General features: G+C 34.4%; 1 protein-coding gene across 2 annotated transcripts; it reads left to right on the top strand.

Moving 5' to 3' along the window:
- The first annotated feature begins 8,450 nt into the window (after positions 1–8,450).
- Positions 8,451–21,103, top strand: LOC102584937 (40S ribosomal protein S9-2-like). 2 transcript variants are annotated; one of them, XM_006367369.2, is made up of 3 exons: positions 8,451–8,534; positions 19,102–19,483; positions 20,716–21,103. In XM_006367369.2, the coding sequence occupies exons 1-3, from the start codon at positions 8,507–8,509 to the stop codon at positions 20,897–20,899; spliced, it is 594 nt and encodes a 197-aa protein (XP_006367431.1). In that variant the 5' UTR covers positions 8,451–8,506; the 3' UTR covers positions 20,900–21,103. The 2 variants fall into 2 exon arrangements, with proteins under 2 accessions (XP_006367431.1, XP_006367430.1); XM_006367368.2 differs by lacking the exon at positions 8,451–8,534 and adding an exon at positions 17,744–17,855.
- Positions 21,104–21,480: the final 377 nt, after the last annotated feature.

The following is a 21,480-nucleotide window of genomic DNA, read 5'->3' as shown; positions in this document are numbered from 1 at the left end:
GTTGAAGATCTTGGTGAGTCCTCATAGCTTCGAGGACAAACCCATTATTTCCCTTATGTCATTTCACTATGTTTTAGACTTTTATATGGACTGCTCCCCAAGAGTTTTATTCAAAAGTTTTATAGATGGTTTGTGACAAAAGTGTAATAAAAGACTTCCACTCGCTTTTATGTAAAGTATTCGATTGTATGGATAAAAGTGTTTTTTAAATTTCCGTACTTTTCTATTATCTTATGTTATGATATGTTAAGGGCTTGTATGAGACCCCTTCGGGGTCAAGTACGCCATGTTACACCTAGGGGTACCCTTGGGTCGTGATAAACTTGGTAATCAGAGCACAAGGTTTAGAATGGTTATAGAATTGTCTCAAACCACGTCTAGTAGAGTCTTGTTCATAAATGTGAAGCGCTCCACATTTATGAATATGACGCTATTGGATGGTTAGGAAATCTCACGTCTTCATTCTCTAAGTCATGCCATAGAGTTTGGCTTTAGTAGGCCCTTCTTCTAATTTGTGCCCTATGGTTTTATAGGGTATGGCTAATGCTAGGAGAGACGAGGAAGGTGATGAGGAGCAAGAGGTTCCTCTCCAAGTTCCACATCAAGCTCCTTCTCAAGTTCCTATTGTTGCGGGGGCTATGACAGATATGGAAATAAGGTTGGATCTCCAAATATTGACTCAAGCCATGACGGCCCAAGCTAATAGGGAGGTTGTTGCTCCGGCTAATCCAAATGTGAATTCCGCGGCTTTGAGGGTGAGAGTTTTTTAGGATGCCCTCCGGAGTTTTATGGCTCCAAAGTGGAGAAAGATCCTTAAGGTTTTGTAGATGAGGTGTATAAGGTGCTTGCCATCATGGGATTGACTTCGGTAGAGAAAGCGGAACTAGCCGCTTATCAATTGAGGGATATAGCACAAATTTGGTACGGATAATGGAAAGATAATAGGCCGGTAGAAGCTGGCCAAATAGAGTGGGAAGGGTTCAAAGAAGCATTCCTAGATAGGTTCTTTCCCCTAGAATTGAGGGAACCAAAGATGAAACAATCAAGTATGCTCCAACTCTAGTGGCAGACTCAAGGGCTAGAATGAATAAATTTGTGATATGAGTGTCCGACTTGGTAGAGAATGAGTGTCGTTCGGCAATGCTTATCCCTAGTATGAATATTTCAAGTCTTATGGTTCGTGCCGAACAAATTGAGGAGCAAAAGCTCAAGAAAATGAATAGGGAGGAAAAGAAATCTAGAACCGATGATGTGAACTTTTCTAATGCTAAGTCTAATGGACAAAATAGGCCTAAGTCTAAACAAAGGTATTCCAGTCAAGATTCTTCCAACAACCCTAGGTTTGACCAAGAGAAGGGTAGTGGGTCTCCATTTACTAAGCCTACTTGCACCAAGTATGGGAGGAGTCATTATGGTAAGTGCCTAGCCGGCATGGATGGTTGCTATGGGTATGGAAATGATGGGCACAAAATGATAGATTGCCCGGTTCTTAAGGCTAAGGGAAGGGAGGATAAAAAAGTTGCCTCTAGTGGTCCGGATGAGAGTGCTCAAAGGAAGAATAAGTTCTATAACCTCCAAGCTAAGAATGATCAAGAATGATCTCTTTATGTTGCTACCGGTATGTGCTTCATGCTTTATCTAGATTTCGGTGTTGCTTGTCTTTTATGACTTTTTGATATGATAGACCTTGATGTTGTCTTTAGTATGTATGAGCCTCATTGTTGATTTATTGTGATAGAGGATGTTTAGATGAATTTGGTATAGGCTTACTCCCATGGGGGAGATAGTGTGCCTAGCTAGTAAGGTCATTGTGTGTTTATGTGTTGCCATGATTTCCTTATATGCATGTTCATGAAAAAGGTTAGGTCTTGATAGAAATGACTTACATGCATTGTTTTACCTCGTGTTGTAGTGCTTTGAATAAAGTTGCATATAGACTTCATGAGATGATTATATGAGCATACTTTAGTTTGGAGATGAATATTCCTCCTTAAATGAATGTTTTTTTTAGAGTAAAGTGCATATGATCTCCATGAGAGTATGTTGAGCATGTTGTGACTAGGAGATGGTAGTTCCTCCTTGAACATGACTAGTTATGAGAATTTCATGCATAAATGGGTTGTTTGATAAAGTTCTTGCTTCCTTGTGTTGCATTGAGTATGTATAGTGGGAGTTGAAGTTTTCCTCCTTGTTTATGTGCACTAGATATGTTGCATGCATGATGGGCTGCTAGTCTAGAATCGTTTCCCTCAAGAAGTGCTTAGAAATGTCATTCGAGGACGAATGTTCCCAAGGGGGAGATATTGTAATACCCCGGAAATTAGTAGACCAAACTAGAGCCTCAAACTAGGGTTCTAGGGTTTGATGTATGTGGATTAGAGCCGTAAATGAGACTTCCCATACTTAGAATGAGGGTTTAGGGGTTAAACGTCAAGGTACATGTTAGACCCCGTAGTTTAGAAGACTATTTAAGATTCTATTGAGGGTTGCAAGGGCAAGTGCCAAGGCAAAGGGGCAAAACCATAGCCAAAGGTCAAGGCTGCCCAAAGCTTGGTGTACACTGCCTCAATTCTACGACCACCACCACGGCCACTGGTGTGGACCACGGCTCGTGGTGTGGTTCGTGAGGCCAAGGAAGTAGCTCCCTAAGGGCTGCCTCAAAGTGGCTTACCTTCATGAGCAACTTCACGACTAGTGGTCTTGACCATGGTTCATGGGAAGGCTCGTGAAGATGCCTTAGAAAGAGGGAAGCCAAGACACTTTAATGCCAAGTACTGCCCCATGTTCACGACAACAGGTAGTGGTCTTGACCACGGATCGTGAGGGGTCTCGTGAAGTCCCCTTAGGTTTGAGGGAGGCAAGGCCTTGAGTCCAAGCCATTGCCTAGGGACCACGACTATCACCATAACTCGTGGTCTTGACCACGGATCGTGGGAGGTCTCGTGGTCATTCATTGGTTTTGTGGAGGCCAAGACACAAAGTCCTAGCTCCTGGTACAGGACCACAAGTAGAACTATGGTCAGTGGTGAGGACCACAACCAGTGGTGCCTCTCGTGAAGCTTGGACAGTAGGCTGCCAAGTAGAGGATATTTTAGGAAATTCTAAACGTGGAGCTTTTGGGTGGGGTTGTTTTACCTAGTCCTAAAACCCCTATTTAAGATATTTTGAGCTTTTAACCACCCATTTAAGTCACTTTATTACTAGACCCAAATCAAAACCCCAAAATCCTCTCCACTCAAATATTTCTCTCTCTAGAAAACCCAAGGCTTAAAGAAGAAGAAAGAGCTTGAAGCTTAGGTCAAGAACAAAGACTCCATTGTTGAGAGCTTGTGTAGGGATTTTAATTAAGGTATGTTTAGCTTATTCATCTATGGGTTCTTTCACCCATAGAGTCCCCTAGAATTTCCCAAAATTTGTGAAAAAGAACCTCAATCTAAGCTAGAGTTTCTTCCAATGTGTGGGTTTAGTTGGGTATGATTCCAATTGATTGGATTATACTTATGTATGCTTAATTTAGTGTTGATACATGATATTATGATGAATTTATGTGAATTCCATGGTTAACCTAGTCTACTTGATGAAGTTGAATTATGTGGGTTATTGTCATGGAAAGTGAAACTGAAGGTCAAGGTGATCTTCTAGAATTGATGCTTTAACTAGTAATTGTCTAAGGCTAGAAACCTATATACATGAATTGAACTAGAATAATGTGAATATGATGGGTATTGTTTGGTAATGCTTGAGATTGATCTTACATGATGACTTATGACTATAATCTCTTGATAATGAGGAATGTGTTGAGAATTGCTTAAGACAAAGCTTATGACTTGAATGACTTGTAATCTAGATATGAATAAGGGTAGAATGAAGCAAAGCTTTGAGAGTAAGGCTTGTAGTCATGAATGTTGAATCACTAGGGCTTTGAGAGTGGAGTCAATGTAATGAATAGAAGTCTAATAGGTAGAATTGTGGTGAAAGGCCTATACTCACCTAACCTACCTTATTAATGCTTTAAAGTATAAAGTGATAGAATCACTTGAACATGGATTGGTTGTCAAGGATATCCTTCCATGAGACATGAATGTTAAGCAAGTTTTAATAGTGAAATCTTGGGGTGTATGCTTGACCCCAAATGGGTATTGACAATAAGATAGAGTGTCACACAAGAGAGGGTCCGTGATCCAAGTTAAAAGGAGAACCACACCTAGTTGATGTGAGGACTATCCAAGTTAAAGGGGGAACTCTTACATGGCAGAGTCTGGGTTTTCCCAAAGTTAGGTCTTATGAGATGGAACCCTCCACATAGTTAAGTTAAGGTTTCTAGTAGCAGTCTCCATATCCAATGAACTAAGACATGCTTAAAGAAGCATCTCATAGTGTTCAAAACCATAAATGAACTAAGACTTACTTAATGAAGTACCTCATAGTGTTCAAGAGTATAAATGGACTTAGACATGCTTAAAATAGTATCTCATAGGGTCCATGTCGATAATGAACTTAAACATGCTTAAAGAAGTGTCTCATAAGGTTCAACCTATTAATGAACTAAGATGTGCTTAAGGGAGTACCTCCTAGTGTTCTAAAGTTAAAGAGAGGAACAAGGTTCCAAACCAAGAAGTATTAGTATGAGGACCTAAAAGTAGTACTTAGCATGAATAGTAGTATGGGATGCTATTCATGCATTGCACAAGTATGACTTAGGGTTATTCAAGAAAGAGTTATATTAAGTGATGTATCTTGAGATAGGATAGTGCTATAGTTGCCTTCCATGATATGATTGACTAAGGATGGTAGTTCCCTTGTCTATATGAAGTAAGTTAAAGAATGAGACCAAAGAAGGGTAAGTATGACTATGTTGACTTTAAGGTTATGCTTAGTTTGAATGGTATTATGGGATGCCTTTCATGCATTGCACAAGTGTGATTTGAGGTTACTTGGGAGTATAGTGCTCTTATGATATGAAAACCTAAGTCTTGACTAGGAATGTGGACTATGCCCAAGAATTACCATAAAAAAGGTACTTAGTTTGGATGGTATTATGGGATGCCGTTCATGCATTGCACAAGTATGCTTTGAGGTGGCTTGTAAAGTAGATCTCTTATAATATAAAAGACTAGGGGTTAAAGAATGTTAGTATGAAGGTCTACGTAAAGACTATACCATGAACATGATTTATCTCCTATGCTCATTATCTATGTCTTATGTTGACTTATGATTATATGATGCTTATGTTGGAGATTATGCTATGACTATGTTATTATCTCTTATGCTTATGTCTTATGTTGACAAACCATTTTGAGATGCTCTTATGATGTTGTGCTAGCTATCATACTTGATACATTTTGTACTAATGCATACTTTGCCTACATTCTAATCAAATGTAGGGTTTCGGAGATTGTGTTCCTTTGGAGGCTAGGTTTCTAAGGAGCAAGAAGAGTTGAAGATTTGGTGAGTCCTTATAGCTTCGAGGACAAACCCATTATTTCCCTTATGTAATTTCACTATGTTTTAGACTTTTATATGGGCTGCGTCCCAAGAGTTTTATTCAAAAGTTTTATAGATGGTTTGTGACAAAAGTGTAGTAAAAGACTTCCACTTGCTTTTATGAAAAGTATTTGATTGTATGGATAAAAGTTTTTTTTAAAATTTCCATACTTTTCTATTATCTTATGTTGTGATATGTTAAGGGCTTGTATGAGACCCCTTCTGGGTCAAGTACGCCATGTTACACCTAGGGGGTACCCTTGGGTGGTGACACTCTTGTTGATTACAGTGGAGTTTAGGCCTTGTGGTTTTTACTCTTCACACCGACGAGGTTTTCCATATTGAACTTGGTGTCTCGTGTGCTGATTTATTTTGCTTGTTTTTGTTGATTTGTTTGCTGCCCCAAACAGTTTTTTTTCTTGCAATATTTTGTCTTCTCTTGGTTCAAATAGAAGTAAAAGTTATGACTTGGGTTTTCTTCCGTTATTGTTTTGTCGTGTACATTTATTTGTGTTTGCCTTTCCCAACATAAGGACCTTAGCTTGTTGACTTAACGAGTCTTTAAGTCAAGAGAGGTCTAGACAAATAAGTATATAAGTTGAGATTCAAACTTCCAACCTCTATAAGCAACATTTAAACTTTTATCCAACATGATAGGAAAAATAGTGTATAAGATTTTTGGGCATTCTAAGACTAAATTATCTTAAATGCATGATAAATAGTTTTTAAATATTTAACACAACAGTCTCGATCTCATGATCTGGCCACACTCGACATAACTCTTCACTGCTGGCACCTTGTTCTCACTTATGACTTCGTGTGTCAATTTATAGGCCTACTTATACATATATACACAGAGTTTCGATCAAGACGTTTGGGTGCGATGACACTTTCACTATTGTATGTAGATCCGTCCATATATTTGATTCTAATTCATTCTGAGATTAATGCATGTTTTGATTAAGGATGGAGGGATCACGAACATTTCATCACATTTCCTAATGATAAATATTCTGATATTTCTTCATATGCGCTCACCATATAAATAGAAACAAAACTTTTGTAAACACTTATAAATTGTATTCATATTAGCATTGCATTTAGCAACTGGTGTCGATTAGGTAATAGTAGAAGCAAATATAAATATTTTGATCTTAAAAAAGAGGAGAGGCAACAAACTTTAAGAAGTATAAAATGAAAATGTAGCAATTATATGAAGGAAAAAAAGGTGAAAGGAAAAAAAAAGGAAGGGAAAATGGAAAGGAAAAAATCTGAGATCAAATAAAGGAATATGTTTATGCTTTAAATGTTCTGATTTAATGATAGTGCATAAAGGTGAACCTAATTATAAGTGTAATAATTGGTTATAAGACAATCTGATTTCTACCTTACAAACATAGGGTAAGATCTATGTATAGCCCACCATCTCTAAATTCACTTGTCGAATTGCACTAGATTGTTGTGATAATCTAACATTAAATACGATTGATAGAGATTTTTATATTTAGTGATAAAAATATCTGTCACTAATTTCTTTTTTATTTATAAATATTGAATGTAAAAAATTCATATATTATATACATAAGAAAACAAAGATGGTGATGCAAAGGTAGATGTCACATGCTTATGAAAAATAAAATTAATTAATTTTTTATTGATATTTCATGATAGCGATAAAGATGAGGAAGATAAAGAATGATTACTTATTTTCATGTGTGCAAGAGGTAGTTTTAAAGAGTTCGACATGCTTTTAAGTCATATCGAAAATATTACAAGGACGAAAGATATGTATTGAATGTTCCATCATTTATGGTGAAAGCAATCTCCCAAAAAATACATTGATTTTTTTTACTAGTCATCCCTATGATAATTGTCCAAAAATAGTGGGGAAAAAAGAATCATAAAGGTTGTTACAAAATTTTTTTAGTGATTATAGAGACAAGGAAGATGAAGAATGATCACTTATTTTCATGTGTGGAGTTTTAATGTCCATTTAGTACTATCTGGTATTTGCTTTTTAAACTGAATTGCACTTTAGGCTTTGGACTAAGATATATATATATATAACTTAGGTCCTTGGCCTTTGATGGCTGGACGACTTTGAGTTTTTGCTTTTTAATTATCTTTTAATTAATTAGATTCAAAATTAAAAGTTACTATAATAGATACTTCATCAAACAATTAAACTTTAGTTTTATAACGATCAACAAAGAAAATAACTTCAATATCATCCCTTTTTGGATCATGTTTAAAATGATCTTTTTTTCCTTTTCAAAATGCTTTATATATTATAAAAATCATATTTCAAAAAGTCTCTCAAGACCAACGAAATATCATAATAAAGAATAACTCTATCATAAAGATATTTTTAGTGATTGTGAGTGTTGATTTCTGTTATTTATAACATTATATCTAAATTTAGTTAATTCAATTAATAATTGATCACTAATCACCAATTTATTCAGAAGAAACAAATTAAGAAAGTTATTTTTCTAACCAATCTTAATTCATAAATTTAATAATGTGCCTGATAAACAAGCTCTTATAATATTTTGTATTTCTTGTTTTTCTATAAAATTTATATTAAAATTTGACTAACATAACTACATCATAAATTAAAAGAGTAGTTCAAAAGAAAAATATAATAAAAATAACGCCCACTAACCTATCCCACTACGTTTTAAAATTATAATCACTATCTTGAAATTTCATATTTCACATTTATTATTATTATCCGAGTTATTATTGTTCAATTTTTATTTTATAGATTTTGAATATCTAAAATGACAAAAAACTTGGTTATTTGTGAAATTTTCTCAAGAATATAATATGAGTGGCTAAAGTTGTAATCAATATACGGCATACGCCCAAATATTGGGCTTAATGTTCAACAAAGACCCGTTAGAGTTTTGTCAGAGGAAAGTATAGAAATTTGTTCACTTCAAAACTTTGTGTTTTTAACCCTTCGCCATTTCTGTTCTCTTCAACAGATCGGCGACGACGGTGCCGGTGACCGGAAAGTATGGTGCATGTTTCCTTTTATCGCAACTATAAGTATTCAATTTTGTAAAAATTCATTCTCTTTCCTTGTTCCTACACTATGTGTATGCTAAATGTCTTAACGTATGTACTTCAACCAATTATACACAATGAAATCTTCCTTGTTTTTGTTTTTTAGATGCTAAATGTCTCTAGGTATGTTGTTTTGTTGTTATTGTTTGGTTTTAGATAGTAGAGAGCCTGATCCTTGATCTAAGAGTTGGATAAAGTTTGAACTTAAAATGCACATTTAATTGCAACTGTGTGGTGTAGAAATTTTAGTTGTTCTGTAAAAACTTGAGCAAATAGCTTAGCCTTGAGCAAGTTTTAAATCTGTTGCTCTTATCCTGTTTGCATATTTCTGCAACTTAAGAAAAGAAAGGTTTCTATCTTTGTTTAGGACCAACCATTTTAACTGTCACATATCTGACAAAAAATCTAGAATGGTGAGCAATTTAGTTGGAATAATGTAGAGTGTCTTTTATATGTACTGATGATATATTCAATTCAATTAGAAAAAATCGGCTACTTGTTCATTGTCCAATTAATCTAGGTTCTGTTGGTGATTAGATGCACTGTCTTGTATACAAATTTGAAGGTTGTGCTGGTGTTCTTGGTTGGTCAAGATATATAATTGAAAAGTTTAAATATTTATTGTGATTCTATTACAGTGTGACATTTTATTAGACCATCATTTCTTATTGATTAGCTGATAACAGGATTTGTGTGCATCACCACTCTTTGATAATCTAGTAGTCTTTGGAGATGAGTTCATTACAAGCAAAAGACTCATATTCCTATGGGTAATACTAAGTAGTTGGGATTAAGGCTCAATCCTGTTGGTGCAGTACCGTATTCTTTTCAGAGTTTCTTTGGTTCGTTTTGGCAGATTTGTTTGTCAATATTGTTATAACTATAGCATCTAGAAATCCTCTTGTTGGAGACCCTAATTAGCCTTAAGAGACAATTTTTTGAGTGTGGGAATAAAATAGTTCAAAGGGAGTTGATGAATAGAGATGATTCAAGCAGTCAAGCCAAATAAATTGGGATTCAAGTATTAGTAGCAGCATTTGTTATACTAGTCTCTGGATATATTTAGCATTGTTTGCAGTTTATATTTTTGCTATTATATGTAGATGCTAATGTTGTATACAAACGGTGTTGCTATTGACATTTATTGTCCATACTTTCTTGACCTTTGATGTTTAATTCAGATGGGAAGACCTTTAAGAAGCCTCGACGCCCTTATGAGAACCAAAAACAGTTCAAAGGTTGATTGTGTGACTTAGGCTGTCTAGGTATACACCAAAGCTCGAAAGTTCAAAGATATCAAATCTATCGATTGATCAAGTATATCCGATATATGTTCACTACGGAAAATTTAAAGCAAAACCTACCTATTCAGATGCAATTAATCATTACCTACGAGACACACAAGTTTTTCATGCATATGTTTTAACAATAGTCATTCCCCATTCATGTGGGGGATTATTGAGTTTTAGCAAAGGTGCGAATGAAAAATAAGAATGAATGAGAAATTGGGAAATGTGGGGAAACCAATTTAGAAGGAAAATGAAAAGTCATTTCTCCCATATTGGTAGAAAAAAGGAAAAAAATGTTGTCCTTATATTAGAAAAAACTTCCTTTAGCTGTTAAAGAGTTAAGTACAAGGTGTCCCCTCACGCCGTCGTCGTCGCTCACTCGTCCTCGACTTCGGCTTTGGCTTTGACAAATGATGCTATTGAATGATAGTTTTTAGGCAAAAATTATTTAATCAATCTCATTAATTAATTTCATTTTTCTTAAAAATTAATTCATAATGTTGATTAATTAATTAACATAATTAATTTCGCGTAACATAATTGTTTGAAATTCGCGTAGCGGTAAAGTTGTTCAGAAGGAACTTGTTCCTTCCGAACAGACACTTTTTTTCCCAAAAGACACAAACGTTCTGGAAAGACATGTCTGAACATATGTGTTCACACTCTTGTCCTAACAGATGCGTTCCTTGCTGCAGTTGGCTATATATAGAGAGATTTCTCTCATTTTTCAAACACTAAAAATTTTCTCTCTTCTGCATACATTTTCTTACAAATCAAATTGTCGATCGACTGAGTTTGTGTGTGCTCGTTGGTTTTTTTTTTTAGTTCGCTGAAATTATTAAAGTTTGAGGTACCGCTACTTCGTTAATAGTTAATCCATTTTATTTTGGAAGGAATTAATCTACAACCTTGGGTACTTGAGGGGATTAAAATTTCTTAAGGATACACGATGGGTTTTGTGCACTCAGATTATTTATTTTCTGTCTATGGGTTTTGTGCACTCAGATTATTTATTTTCTGTCTATGTCATTTTTTTTGTTTCTGTTTTTACTAACCTGAATACAAGAGATAACAAGCTTAAGAAATTTAACATTTGTTTCTATACTTGAGGTCTCTGAAGATTAAAACCTTTCTGGTTTTCTATTATGTTTGAATTTTAAAATTCATTGGAATAACATTTAGAAGAACATAAAAATTTCATCGTTAAATCAGAAACATGTTGTATAAAGATTTATTCTTTACTGTTAGTATTTCATATATACTAAATTGTTTGCCATTTGTGACAGAAAAATGACTAATTCATGTAAAGTAAATGTTGGAACAATGATTGTTGCAACAACATCGGTTGCACACAATCGTTCAACTACTTCCCTTGTATCGGCTGAGAAACCTGCAAAGTTTTCTGGAGTCTACTTTAAGAGATGGCAGCAGAAGATGTTCTTTTATCTAACTACGTTGAGTCTACAGAGGTTCATTTGTGAGAACGTTCCTATTCTGTCGGATGAAACTCCGGACGAAGAACGATTCTTGGTAACAGAAGCATGGAAGCATTCAGATTTTTTGTGTAAAAATTATATTATGACTGGCCTGCAATATGATGTATACAATGTGTACAGTAGTGTGAAGACCTCAAAAGAACTCTGGACGCTTTGAAAAAGAAGTACAAAACAAAGGATGTCGGAATAAAGAACAATGGCAAAATTTCTGGACTATAAAATGATAGACAGTAAGACTGTTGTCACCCAAGTTCAAGAGCTGCAGGTCATAATCTATGTTGAACTTATTAAGTTTGTTCTTAATACTCACATAATCTTTAATGTAAGATTGATTGTGGATGATGTTTTTCAAGTGGCGCCGATAATTGAGAAGTTGCCTCCGTCGTGGAAGGACTTCAAAAACTACTTGATAACTCAAGGAAATGACTGTTAAAGATCTCATGGTAAGGCTCAGAATTGAAGAGGATAACAAGGCCGCAGAAAAGAGGTCACGTGGTAATTCAGCAATATCTGGAGTAAATATTATTGAAGAAGATCCCACAAAATCAAGGAAAAGAAAGAAAACATCTAGATCGATGAGCAATCCTCCTAAGAAGAAATTCAACGGAAACTGCTTCAATTGTGGCAAACGTAGTCATAGGGTTACTGAATGTCGGGGTCCTAAGAAGGACAAGAAGAAGGATCAAGCAAATTTGGTTGAATCCAAAGAAGAGATGGTCGATCTCTGTGCAATGCTTTCAGAATGCAGCTAGGTTGGAAATCCAAGAGAATGGTGGATAGATTCTGGTGCCTCATTCATGTGTGTGCCAACAAAGAATTATTTTCATCATATACTCCAGCCCCAGCAGACGAGAAGTTGTTTATGGCGAACTCCGATGCTGCAGAGGTGGAAGGAATGGCAAGATCTACTTAAAGATGACCTCGGGCAAGGTGGTGACTTTGAACAGGGTCTTGTATGTTCCGAAACTTCGAAAGAACTTAGTGTCTATACCAGTTTTGAGTAAGTACAAATTCAAATGTGCATTCGTTTCAGATAAAGTTGTAGTGAGTAAGAATGCGATGTATGTAGAAAAAGGTTACCTCACTAAGGGCCTCTTCAAACTCAATGTAATTGCAGTTAATATGAATAAAGATTATGCTTCTTCTTACTTGCTTGGGTCAAAATGTTTATGACATGAACGTTTGGTACATATCAATAAGAAAACATTGCGAAAATTGATTAACTTAAATGTTTTGCCTAACTTTGAGTGCAATAAATCAAAATGTCAAGTTTGCGTTGAATCTAAGTATGCTAAGCATCCTTATAAATCTGTTGAAAGCAATTCATATCCCTTAGAACTGATTCACATTGGCATTTGTGACCTGAAGTCAACACCATGACGTGGTGGGAAAAATATTTCATAACTTTTATTGACAATTGCACTGGATATTGTTATGTCTATTTGTTAAATGATAAGGATGAAGCAATAGTTGCATTTAGGCAATATAAGTTGAAAATCAGTTGGATAAAAAGATAAAAATGATCAGAAGTGATAGAGGTGGAGAATATGAATTTTTATTTGCAGAAATATGTTTAGAAAATGGAATCATCCATCAAACTATTTCCCCTTACTCTCCTCAATATAATGGAACTGCGGAAAGGAAAAACCGAACTTTAAAGGAAATGATGAATGCATTACTTATAAATTCAGGTTTACCACAAAACTTGTGGAGGAAGCTATCCTTACAGCAAATCGAATACTCAATAAAGTGCCTCTCAACAAGACACATGTTATTCCATATGAGAAATGGAAAGGTAGAAAACCCAACTTGAAATATTTCAAAGTATGGGAATGTCTGGCCAAAGTCCAAGTTCCTATACATAAAAAGGTCAAAATAGGACCTAAGACTGTGGATTGTGTATCAATTGGATATGCCATAAATAGTAAGGCATGTCGATATTTTATTCATAAGTCCGAACATATGACAATTGGATATTCATGACAATACGATAATGGAATCAGATAATGTTGAATTCTTTAAACATATTTATCCATATAAAACTAGACTTGAGTTATCTAGTGAAAGGTCTAATCGACCTCGAGAAGAACCAAAAGAGAATGTACCTAATAAAGAGAGTCCAAAATGTAGTAAACATCAAAGGACATCTACTTCATTTGGATTTGATTTTGTAACATTCCTTTTTGAAAGTTAGCCTCAAACATTCAAGGAAGCTATGTTGTCTACTGACTCAATCTTTTGGAAGGAGGCTGTCAATAGTGAGATTGAGTCAATCTTAAGCAATCATACTTGGGAGTTGATTGGTCTTCCTCTAGGAAACAAACTTCTAGGTTCAAAATGGATTTTCAAAAGGAAGATGAAAGATGATGGAACTATTGACAAATACAAAACAAGACTTGTTGTCAAAGGCTTTAGACAAAAAGAAGGTCTTGATTATTTTAAAACATACTCACTTGTGACTAAGATTACATCAATTCGGATGATAATTGCCCTATCTGCAATATACGGTCTTGAAATTCATCAAATGGGTGCAAAAACCGTCTTCTTAAATGAAGAGTTGGAGGAAGAGATTTACATGGGACAACCTGAGGGCTTTGTAGTTCCTTGTAAAGAAAAGAAAGTGTTCAAACTTGTTAAGTCACTTTATGGACTAAAACAAGCACCGAAACAATGGATGCAAAGTTTGATCAAACCATGTTGGCAAATGGATTTAAGATCAATGAATGTGCTAAATGTGTTTACATTAAAGACGTTCCAAATCAAGAGGTCATTGTATGCATATATGTGGATGACATGCTGATAATGAGTAAGGACATTGCTAATGCAAAAGATACTAAGTGTATGCTCATTAGTAAGTTTGATATGAAAGATCTAGGAGTTGCCGATTTGATATTGAAAATTAAGATTCATAAAACTCCTCATGGTCTAGCATTGTCTCAATCTCATTATATTCGATAGGTACTTGAAAAGTTCAAATACTTGAATTTCAAAAGGGCAAAGACACCAATTGTTGTGAACCTTGATCTTGCTAAGAATAAAGGTGAAAGTTAGTCTCAATTGGATTATGCCAGAGTATTGGGAAGTTTGATGTAAGTCATGAACTATACACGACCAGACATAGCCTACACTATAAGTAAACTGAGTCGATACACAAGTAATCCCAATCAAAATCATTGGATGGAAATGAAGAGGATTTTAGGGTACTTAGATGACACTCAAAACTATGCTTTGCATTATAAAAAATATCCAAGAGTTGTTGAAGGATATAGTGATGCAAATTGGATTAATGAGTCAAATGAAACTAAATTCACGAGTGGATATGTTTTCACTTTTTGGTGGAGGAACAATATATTGGAAATCATCCAAACAAACATGTATAACTCGCTCTACAATGGAGTCTCAATTCATCCCCTTAGATAAAGTAGTTGAAAAAGTTGAATGGCTCCGAAATTTCTTAGAAGATATTTCGTTTTAGCCCAAACCAATGGCCTATATATGCATACATTGTGATAGTCAAGCTGCAATAGGAAGGGTTGGAAGTGTTATGTATGACGGCAAGTCTAGTCACATACGACGAAAAAACAACTATGTTAGACAACTACTCTCTGTGGAATTATCACAATTGACTATGTAAAGTCAAAGGGTAATCTGACAGATCTACTTACAAAAGGCCTAACTAAAGAAGGAGTTGAGAGATCATCGACAAGAATGAGAATATGATCGAAGACAAGTCATCGTGGCAGTAACTCTACCTAGAAGACTGGATATTCCAAGATCTAGGTTCAAGAAGATCAAATAATGTTAACGGTTCAACATTGTCAAAAAGAAATTTATGGTCCATTCTCATGATGAGACAATGTCAGTAACTAGGATAAAGGCGTTAAAACTTTTTTTATGATTTCTAAGTTTGATACAAGGTATATCAAATAGTGTATCTATGAGATAACACATTTAGAAACCACCTATGTAAGTGTGAAGTGCAAGCCGCTTCAAGGAGAATCTAATAAGGCCAGTTCTCTAAGCACTTATTAACCAAGATGTGTTTATGGTTGAAACGAACAAAACAATAAGAACCAAAAACAGTTCAAGAGTTGCTTGTGTGACTTATGTTGTCTAGGTATACACCAAAGCTCGACGGTTCAAAGATATCAAATCTATCGATTGATCGAGTATATCAGATATATGTTCACTACGAAAAAGTTCCAAAGGAAACCTACTTATCCAGATGCAATCAATCCTTACTTATGAGACACACAAGTTTTTTATGCATATGTTTTAACAATAGTCATTCCCCATTCATGTGGGGGATTATTGGATTTTAGCAAGGTGCGAATGAGAAATAAGAATGAATGTGAAATTGGGAAATGTGGGGAAACCAATTTGGAGGGAAAATGAAAGGTCATTTCTCCCATATTGGTTGAAAAAAGGAAAAAGGATTGTCCTTATATTAGAAAACACTTCATGTAGCTCTTAAAGGGTTAAGTAGAAGGTGCCCTCTCACGCCGTCGTCATCGCTCACTCGGCCTCGACTTCGACTTTGGCTTTGGCAAATGATGCTATTGAGTGATAATTTTTAGGCAAAATTTATTTAATGAATCTCATTAATTAATTTCCTTTTTCTTAAAAATTAATTCATAATGTTAATTAATTAATTAACGAAATTAATTTCGCGTAACATTAAAGTTGCTCAGAAGAGATCTGTTCCTCCGAACATACACTTCTTTTCTTAAAAGACACACAAGTTCTAAAAAGACATGTCTGAACATATACGTTCACACTCTTATCCTAGCAGACGCGTCCTTGCTACAATTGGCTATAAGTAGAGAGATTTCTCTCATTTTTCAAAGTGAAAATTTTCTCTCTTCTGCCTACATTTTCTTACAAATCAAATTGTCGAACAACTAAGTCTGTGTGTGCTCTTGTTGCTGTTTATTGAGTTTGCTAAAATTATTGAAGTTTGAGGTACCACTACTTCCTTAATAGTTAATCCGTTTTATCTTTGGAGGAATTAACCTACAACATCGGGTACTTGATGAGATTAAATTTCTTAAGGATACACAGTGGGTTCTATGGACTCAAATTATTTATTTTCTGTTTATTTTATCTTTTCTATTTTTGTTTTTACTAACCTGAATACAGGAGATAACACATGTATGTACATATATTTATATATTTACAATGAGTTAAAATTAATATATAAATATATTTTGAAACACTTTTTAAATATAAATATAACTTCGGTCCTATGCCTCTTGTGACTGGACGACTTTGAGTTTTTGCTCTTTAATTATCCTTTAATTAGTTAGATTTAAAATTAAAAGCTACTATAATAGATACTTCATCAAACAATACGATAAAACCTATGCAAGTACTCCTATTAAACGTTTAAGATCAAATAATACGGCAACAAGGTTTTACATTCTTGACATTTTGGTGAAGAATTGAAGTGCTTCTTCAAATACATACTTGCGAAAGAAATATTTTAATAATATTATATTTTGAAGTGATAGTCTAAAAGTGAAAAAATCTGAAAATTAACTAAATCATACCGATACCAAAGAAAAATCGATATGATTGAGATGATTTTAAAAATCCAATTTTGATTCTATATTATAAAATATCCGAAAAATCTATTTTTTCGGTACTTTGACTCATGTAGGATGTAATCATACTTTAGTTTTATAACGATCAACAAAGAAAATAACTTCAATAGCATCCCTTTTTGGATCATGTTTTCCTCTTCAAAATGCTTTATATGTTATAGAGTCTCTCAAGAACAATGAAATATCATAATAAAGAATAACTCTATTATAAAATTACTTTTAGTGATTGTGAGTGTTGATTTCTGTTATTTATAACATTATAACTAAGTTTAGTTAGTTCAATTAATAATTGATCACTTAATCACCGATTTATTCAGAAGAGACAAATTAAGAAAGTTAATTTTCTAACCAATCTTAATTCATAAATTTAATAATGTGCATGATAAATAAACTCTGATAATATTTTGTATTTCTTGTTTTTTCTATAAAATCTATACTAAAATTTGACAAACATAACTACATTATAAATTAAAAGAGTAGTTCAAAGGAAAAATATAATAAAAATAACACCCACTAACTTATCCGAATCCGACTACGTTTTAAAAATATAACCACTGTCTTGAAATTTCAGATTTCACATTTATTATTATTATCCGAGTTATTATCGTTCAATTTTTATTTTATGGATTTTGAATATCTAAAATGACAAAAGAGTTAGCTATTTGTGAAATTTATCTCAGGAATATAATATGAGTGGCTAAAGTTGTAATCACTATACGCCCAAATATTGGGCTTAATGTTCAACAATGGCCCGTTAGGGTTTTGTCGGAGGAAAATATATATATATAATTTTGTACACTTTAAAACCCTTGTGTATTTTTACCCTTCGCCATTTCTGTTCTCTTCAGCAGATCGGCGACGACGGTGCCGGTGACCAGAAAGTATGGTGCATGTTAACTTTTACCGCAACTGTAAGTATTCAATTTTGTATAAATTCCTTCTCTTTCCTTCTTTCTACGCGATGTGTATTCCAAAAATCCCAATAATAAACGATGAAATCTTCGTTGATTTTGTTTCTTAGATGCTAAATGTCTCTAGGTATGTTGTTTTTTTGTTGTTCTAGTTTGGTTTTAGATAGTAGAGAGCCTGATCCTTGATCTTAGACTTAGATAATGTTTGAACTTAAAATGCACATTTTAAGATAGGTTGATAACTCTATTCATATATATGTCGAGCTGAATCGTATAAACAGTTGATAGAATAGTCATGACTGTAACTCTGTGGTGTAGGAATTTTAGCTGTTCTGTAAAAAATTGAGTTATTAGCTCAGCCTTGTGCAAGTTTTTTAGTCTGTTGCTCTTATCCTGTTTTGCATATTTCTGCAACTCAAGAAAAGAAAAGCTTGTATCTTTGTTTAGGAACAACCGTTTTGACTTTGTCATATACTGGACAGATAATCTTGAATGGTGAACAATTTAGTTGAAATAATGTAGAGTGCCTTTTATATGTACTGATAAATTCAATTCAATTATAAAAGATTGGATACTAGGTCATTGTCCAATTCAGCTAGGTTTTGTTGGTGATTAGATGTACTGTCTTTTATACAATTTTGAAGGTCGTGATGGCGTTCTTGGTTGGTCAAGATATATAATTGAAAAGTTCAAAATTTTTATTGTTATTCTATTACGTTGTGACATTTTATTAGACCCTTATTTCTTAATGATTAGCTGATAACAGGATATGTGTGCATGACCACTCTTTGATAATCTAGTAGTCTTCGGAGATGAGCTTATAGTAGCCAAAGATTCATACTCATACGGGTAATACTATAAGTAGTTGGGATTAAGGCTCAATCCTGTTGGTGCAGTACAGTATTCTTTTAGGAGTTTCTTTTGTTTGTCAATAGCGTTATAACTATGGGATCTAGTAATCCTCTTGTTGGAGATCCTAATTAGCCATAAGAGACAATTTTTTGAGTGTGGGAATAAATTAGTTCAAAGGGAGTTAATGAATAGAGAGGATTCAAGCAGTCAAGCCAAATAAATTGTGATTCAAGTATTGTAGTAGCAGCATTTGTTATACTAGTCTCTGGAGATATTTACCATTGTCTGAAGTTTCTATTTCTGCTATTATATGTAGATGCTAATGTTGTATAAGAATTGTGTTGCTATTGACATTTATTATCCATACTTTCTTAACCTTTGATGTGTAATTCAGATGGGAAAACCTTTAAGAAGCCTCGACGCCCTTATGAGAAGGAGCGATTGGATGCAGAGTTGAAGCTTGTTGGAGAATATGGACTGAGGTGCAAGAGGGAGCTTTGGAGAGTCCAGTATGCCTTGAGCCGTATCAGGAATGCCGCAAGAATGCTTCTGACCTTGGATGAGAAAGCCCCACGCCCTATTTTTGAAGGTGAAGCACTCTTGAGAAGGATGAACAGATACGGATTATTGGACGAGAGCCAGAACAAGCTTGATTATGTCTTGGCCCTCACTGTAGAGAACTTTCTTGAGCGTCGTCTCCAAACCCTTGTCTTCAAGACTGGCATGGCTAAGTCTATCCACCATGCTAGAGTGCTCATTCGACAAAGGCATATCAGGTATTAACATATTACAGTTTTACTGACACAGTTCAAATAAAAAAATTAGCTCAGCCTATTTTTATTTTTGGTACTTTCTCTAATTGCAAATGTATGGTTGCAAGAATTTGAAGTGCAAAGAAAAAATTGCTTCAATGATAAAACAATATGCCATTTTTAATGTTATTAGTTGACCACTACAATTTTTATGGGAAAAGTTCTAGGTTTGAGTCATTTATTTGACGTTCTTTTTATCAAAGAGCTCCAACATAAATTTTATGTTTGAGGTAACATAATATTTTATTTATAGAGATTGAAATTACTAAAACGAGCTATGATATAAAGGATGATGTTTGCTGTACAGTGAGGACTAGCGAAAATAGTCAAATAATCAAATCATTATCAATCTTCATCGTTGTTAATGATTGATGTGCTTTTCGAGGAAAAAATACATATTTGGGTTCTCCATTTTGTTGAAAGTCCTGAGTTCTTTGCTTTCCTTTTCAAATCCTCGGCCTAACACTTATTCGAAGATGTTCTTCTATACATTAAAGCTTCAGAACATCTCTGTTTGCCCACTAAGATGCCTTACCTTGGCACAATAATTCCGAGTCTGATGCTGCTGAACAGGATCATTATGCATTTTGTGAAAATTGTTTGTTGGTCTGTATTGTTGAGAGGTTAAACTTGTCTTGAGTTTGGAAGTATTATACAATTCAATAATCTATGATTTCGATTTGTGTAGATTGTTATTGAAATAAGCCATATGCTTATAATGAAGTTGTGTAAACTTGCACAATTGAAATGCATTGCAGTATGTTAAACTGCTTTACTTAATTTCCATTTCTATCCTTTGCATCAACGAAATGAAAGAAATAATTGTGTCAATTATTGCCATTATGTCCAAGTGTTAATAGATTAAAATTCATGAAGCTTGAACGGGTTATAAAGAAAACTAGTTTCTTAAAAGCTTGAATGACACTTTTTTTCAGCAGTACGGAACAGACTCCAAATCAGCGTCAGTCAGTCAATTACCCTGAGTGGCTTGGGTCCTTATGATATCCTGTGCTCCGTGAATTTTACAAAGTAGTAGTGTATGAATTATTTGTTTTTTATATAGTACTTATATTAACATAAACACTTTGGCTTGGCCTGCTCATTTTGGATTTTCTCAATCTTTCACTTTGTGCTATTTATCTGTTTTATCAGTATGTAAAATATGTTTCCACAATCTAATGATGTTTGTTATGCAGAGTTGGTAGGCAGGTGGTGAATGTTGCTTCTTTCATGGTGAGAGTGGACTCCCAGAAGCACATTGACTTCTCTCTCACTAGTCCTTTCGGTGGTGGGCGCCCTGGAAGAGTGAAGCGAAAGAACCAGAAGTCTGCTGCAAAGAAAGCAGCTGGTGGTGATGGAGACGAGGAAGATGAAGAATAAACTCTTATGTTTATTTACGTTTGGGTGTTTCACTTCTGCCTATGTTGTGTACTTTCTTGTTTTATGTTTTTGCAATTTAATCTACCTTTAATATATTAGAAAATGTTTTTGACAGAGGTGGAGAGAATATTGAGTTTGGATTTAGCACTTGATATTAAGAGATTTTTTCTTGGATGGAATATTAGATTCTGCTCTTTTCCCTTTTCCCTTGTTCATTAGACACTGAATTGGGGTTTACTTGGATCTAATTTCCACACATATAACAGCACCTAGTAGCATACTGTACTCTGATATTTGGTTCCTGGACTTGATATACATATACAGCACACCCAGTGTAGTCCTTAAGTGGTGGTATACAAAACGTAGATTGTGTGCAAATTATACCTTTACCTCAGAGTAAGTGAAGTTGTATTTGATACATTTTCTACTCAAGAAAAAATAATCTATAGCAGTCCCGGAAAAGAATTGAAGGAAATAGAAATAGCATCTTATGATAACAAAACAGTAACAACGATTCTAGATGCTAACAGAACTACAAAGAAATAACACAATGGTTGAGGAACAAAAAATTACGGATATTC

The sequence above is a fragment of the Solanum tuberosum genome, unplaced genomic scaffold (assembly GCF_000226075.1).
Source record: "Solanum tuberosum cultivar DM 1-3 516 R44 unplaced genomic scaffold, SolTub_3.0 scf00786, whole genome shotgun sequence".
In the NCBI taxonomy this organism is placed as follows: Eukaryota; Viridiplantae; Streptophyta; class Magnoliopsida; order Solanales; family Solanaceae; genus Solanum; species Solanum tuberosum.
This window is presented reverse-complemented; position numbering and strand designations above follow the sequence as displayed.